The sequence below is a fragment of the Entamoeba dispar genome, genomic scaffold (assembly GCF_000209125.1).
Source record: "Entamoeba dispar SAW760 scf_1105229463721 genomic scaffold, whole genome shotgun sequence".
Classification (NCBI taxonomy): domain Eukaryota; phylum Evosea; order Mastigamoebida; family Endamoebidae; genus Entamoeba; species Entamoeba dispar.
Window position 1 is genome coordinate 1,367 of NW_001855834.1, and position 4,584 is coordinate 5,950.

Below are 4,584 nucleotides of genomic sequence, written 5' to 3' on the forward strand. Positions count from 1 at the left end.
ATAGTTCATTCTTCTTTTATTCTTCTTATTGCTTTAATATGTTTAATATTTTAATAAATGTTAATGAATTTAAATATTTTTATTAAATTATTGTATTATTTTATATTCATAATAAAATGAATATTGATATTGTTTTATTATTTAATACTTCTTTTTAATATTAATAATACTTTGTTTTAATTAAATGTAGTAAATAAATTGAAATAATAAGAAATAAATTAAATGAACATTGTGTATTTAAATGAATAAATTTTAATTGAAACCAATTAAAAATAGAATAAAATTATTATCATATATTATTATTCATTTTATTATATTATACTATTATCTCTTGTCATTATTACTATCTCTATCTATGTATTTTAATTATATTATGATTATTAAATTTATTTTGATTATATTTAGATACTTGTCATATTTGTTATCACTTAATTTATAAATTCACTTTGAAATAGTGAAGAATTAGTTATAATTTATATCCATTGAATAAAATCAAATATAATTACTAAACCATGAAAAATGAAAGAAAAAAGAGGAACAGAAATAAAAAGAAAGAATGATATGAAAGAAAAAAGTGAAATTATGAAGTAGAAGAAGATGAAAAGAATAAAAGTAAAAAGTTGAGAATATAAAAAAGAAAGAAGATAAAAGGAGTAATTCAAAAAGAGTGATGAAATAATTAGTGTATTTTTTTATTACAGAAATTAGAAATATACAATAAAAAGTGTTTAATTTATTGGTACAAAATAATTAACAATATTTTATTGATATAAATTATTTTATTCATTTTTTGTGATTTTTATTTATGTGTATATTTCATCACTTATTTTGGTTCCTTCTTTTATTAACTTCTGTTTTATATCAACTTATCCAAGACAATAATGTTACAAATCTCATATAAAAACAATGTTTCACAAAGAAATAATGTTAAAAAATGTTAAACCAACATCGAAGAAATAAAAAAACATCATCAGTATCAAAAATACATTCTCAATTAAATTTATTGATAATACAAACAAAACTAATTCCAACATAACTCCTATAGTTCAAATAACATGTTTAATTAATACCATTACAACAATAAACAAGATAAAGGAATAGAATAAAAAAAAAAGATAAGAAATGATAATTAAAATAAATGAAGATATAGAATATCTCAATATTAATGACACAATAACAATGATCATAAAGATAAGGATGAATTAGAAATAATAAGAACAAAATGTGTTATGAATAAAAAGGTAGTAATGAGATAGAAGATATAATTATAAAAGAGTCTACAAAACATCTAGTAAAAGAGTGTAACAAGATAAAACAAGAAATAAAAAGAAGAATAATTAAATTGAAAGATAAAATTATATTATTAATTAATACTAGGTGGATATTTAAAACGAGGTTCTGAAAATACTAATTTATGTCTGATAATTGGAGAACATCCTGTTGATTTAGTTGTTATTCGTTTCATTGTTTTATCATAATATCCAGTAAAACTTTCTGCAAAACACATTCTTTGAGTACAATAATCTTTAGTAATATTTAAATGATTTAATTGTCCAGTTAGATGAATATAATTTAATGTAGCTTGGTCTTGTCCCCATAGCATCATTTTATCTTTATTTAAATTATTAATTTGAATTGTTAGAAGTTCTATTATTTTATTTATTCCTCCAAGAAACAATCCTCCATTCATTAAAATATCATTATTTTCAGCAAACTTCTTACCTATTTCTTCCCCATAAGCTTCAATCATCCATTTCTTATTTGTTTTTTCATTTAATGTTACACAATGATCAGTTGAATTGAATGATAAACATTCCATCAATAATACCAAATCATTTGATGAAAAGGTAGCAAAGGCATCATTAAAAATAAGTACATCTCTAAAGTCTGCAATAATAACTCTATCAAATTTATGTTTGTTTTCTTCAAGGAAAATCTTCTCTGCAAAAATCCTCTGAACAACTGCTGTTGCTACTGGTAATTCATAAATTACTTTTATTACTTCTATTCCATATTTATTTAATTCTTCTTCAAATGTTGGTGATGGAGCTTCTCCAAGAAGTAATAATATTTTTTTTGCTCTTGGAAGAGCTGATTCAGTCAATGCCATAATGTGTTGACTTGACTCTTTCATTTTAGCCCATCGTTGGGGATCATCGAAAGAAGAGGCAAACAATAACAAATCACGTTTATTGTTTGGTTTGTATTTAAATACTTTACCACATTCTCCAGAATAATTAAATCTTGTCATATTAAATAATGAATCAACATAAGTAGGATGTTCCAATTGATCTATGTTATTTGTTCTATCATAAACTGAGTTTAATTTCTGTTTAATATCAAATGGTGTAAGTCGTATTAAATTAAATAATAAAAATACAATAATAGATAATGTCCCAATGACAACGTATCCGATATGCATTTATCAGTGATATTTCTTAGCATTCTATGATTAAACACATTAACATGACTTTCTCAATAACATTCCAGTAACTTTTCTTTTATATTGAAGTACTATTAATGTCATATATAACGTTATTAAGATTATTGTTTTTTTAGTTACTTTTTTTATATATTTGAGATTATGTTAAAAATCATCTTTCTCTTCTTAACAATTCTAGAATAACTTCTTTCTTTTACTTTCTTAATGCAATTTGCAACAAATAAAGCTCGTTTTGCATCAAAAAAGTGCAATACTCCAGTTTCAAAACAACTACAAACATCATCTAAAAGAGGATTTGGCTCTACACCATCACATTGTTGTGTTGATGATAATGAAACACTTGACACAAACGTTGTTTCTGTTGAGTTAGGATTTTTACAACAAGACGTTCCAATGAGAGTGGGTGATCCAATATTATGTAGTTATTGTAAAAGTAGTCTTTCTCATTTAGATGGTATAGAAAACAATAAATGGAAATGTAGGTTTTGTGGAACAGAAAATGAATGTGAGAAGATTTTACCAGAAGAAATTCCTGATACACCAATTCTTGACTATGTAATTGAACAAGCTTTGATTGAAAAACCAGAGAGTGATGGAATTATTGTTTATTGCATTGACACATCAGGGTCAATGGCTATTAACATTGAAGTCACACACGAAAGAAAGTGTTTTACTCGTTTGGATGTAGTAAAGAATGCCATTTGTCAACAAGTTTGTATTTTAAAAGAAAAACATCCAAAACAAAAGGTTTGTATAGTTCGATTTAGTAAAGATGTTAAAATTCTTGGGGATTGTACAAAACAACCAATTATTATTAAGACTGAATTATTAAATGATTATGATGGTCTTATTGATATTGCTAAGGAAAAGGTTCAATTAGATAATATTAATAATACAATACAAAATATTTTAAAATCAGTTCAAAATATGGAAGAACAGGGGAGTACTGCATTAGGACCAGCATTATTAATTTCCACTATTATTGCTAGTAAAGAACCAAATGGTCAAGTAATTTTATGTACTGATGGAACTTCAAATTGTGGATTAGGGAATTTAGAAGAAACAAATGAAGTGAGTCAAAAGTTTTATCAAAAAATTGGGGAATTAGCATTACAAAATGGGGTTGTTATTAATGTTAATACATTAAAAGGATGTGATACCAATATGCAAATAATTGGAGAAACAGCAGTTAAAAGTTCAGGAGAAGTTATGATTGTAGAGCCAAGTCAAATTGGAGAAGCATTTAATGAAGCATTATCTAATAATTTAATTGCAACAGATGTAATTATTTCAATATTTTTACATCCAGCTATTTACATTAATAATTTTTCAGAATCAGAACAACCAAGTAGAAGAAGAGTAGTGTTAGGAAATGTTATGGATGATTCAAGATATCAATTTAAGTATGGATTAAGACCTGGTGAAGACATTCAACAATTTGGACAAATGAAAAATTTCCCTATTCAAATACAAATTGAATATAAAAAGAAGAATGGATTGAAAGGAGTTCGTGTATTAACTCAAACAATTGATATTGCTGATGAATCTGAAGAGTTACAAATTGATGGACAAATTTTACAAACATTTTATATCCAACAAACTGCTCAAATGAGACATGAAGGTAGAACTGATGAAGCAAGAAGAAATCTTCGTCAATTCCAACAAGCACAACAAATTTCTTTTGTTCCAATGCAAGGAATATATAGAGAATATGCTGAAGAGATGGAAAGTGCTATGGATCAACATAATGATTATTCTTCATATATTTTCCAAAATGCTACAAATACTTGGAATGATAAAAGAGCTTCTAGATTTAAGAAATTTTCAAAGAAGTAATTAATTCATATTAAACTTTTCATTACTTTCTTTTCATTTCAATATTGTTGTACAATAATTGTACATCTTGATGTTTTTTAATGAAAATTAAAGAAAAGGATTGATTATTAATAATAATGTCTTTTACAATTATAAAATATTTCTATTCTTTGTAATTTGTTTTAGTTGTTTTACTCATTGAATAACGATAATCATTTTAATAACAAAGAATAAAATTAAGTTCATTTTGCAAGAAAACTAATAACAAGAGTTTTGTAAAACTTCTTATTTCAGTATTCTATAAAAGAACAACTACACAATATTGT

The 4,584-nt window shown here is 24.5% G+C and overlaps 2 protein-coding genes across 2 annotated transcripts, besides 9 other annotated features; one reads left to right on the forward strand and one right to left on the reverse strand.

The window, feature by feature from the left end:
• Positions 1–186: part of a sequence feature (AT_rich) that runs on past the window's edge.
• Positions 187–282: 96 nt separating this feature from the next.
• Positions 283–383: a microsatellite.
• A 102-nt stretch (positions 384–485) lies between these two features.
• Positions 486–650: a microsatellite.
• Positions 651–743: 93 nt separating this feature from the next.
• Positions 744–807: a sequence feature (AT_rich).
• A 279-nt stretch (positions 808–1,086) lies between these two features.
• Positions 1,087–1,223: a microsatellite.
• Positions 1,224–1,332: 109 nt separating this feature from the next.
• Positions 1,333–1,373: a sequence feature (AT_rich).
• EDI_068320 (uncharacterized protein) lies at positions 1,364–2,422 on the reverse strand (the record flags this gene model as incomplete). The annotated part of the gene is made up of 1 exon (XM_001741386.1): positions 1,364–2,422. One exon carries the CDS (start codon positions 2,420–2,422, stop codon positions 1,364–1,366), a length of 1,059 nt encoding a protein of 352 aa, XP_001741438.1.
• Positions 1,605–1,632: a sequence feature (AT_rich).
• Positions 2,357–2,387: a sequence feature (AT_rich).
• Positions 2,423–2,647: 225 nt separating the features above from the next.
• Positions 2,648–4,279, forward strand: EDI_068330 (uncharacterized protein; the record flags this gene model as incomplete). The annotated part of the gene is made up of 1 exon (XM_001741387.1): positions 2,648–4,279. The coding sequence occupies one exon, from the start codon at positions 2,648–2,650 to the stop codon at positions 4,277–4,279; it is 1,632 nt and encodes a 543-aa protein (XP_001741439.1).
• Positions 3,324–3,359: a sequence feature (AT_rich).
• Positions 4,280–4,584: the final 305 nt, after the last annotated feature.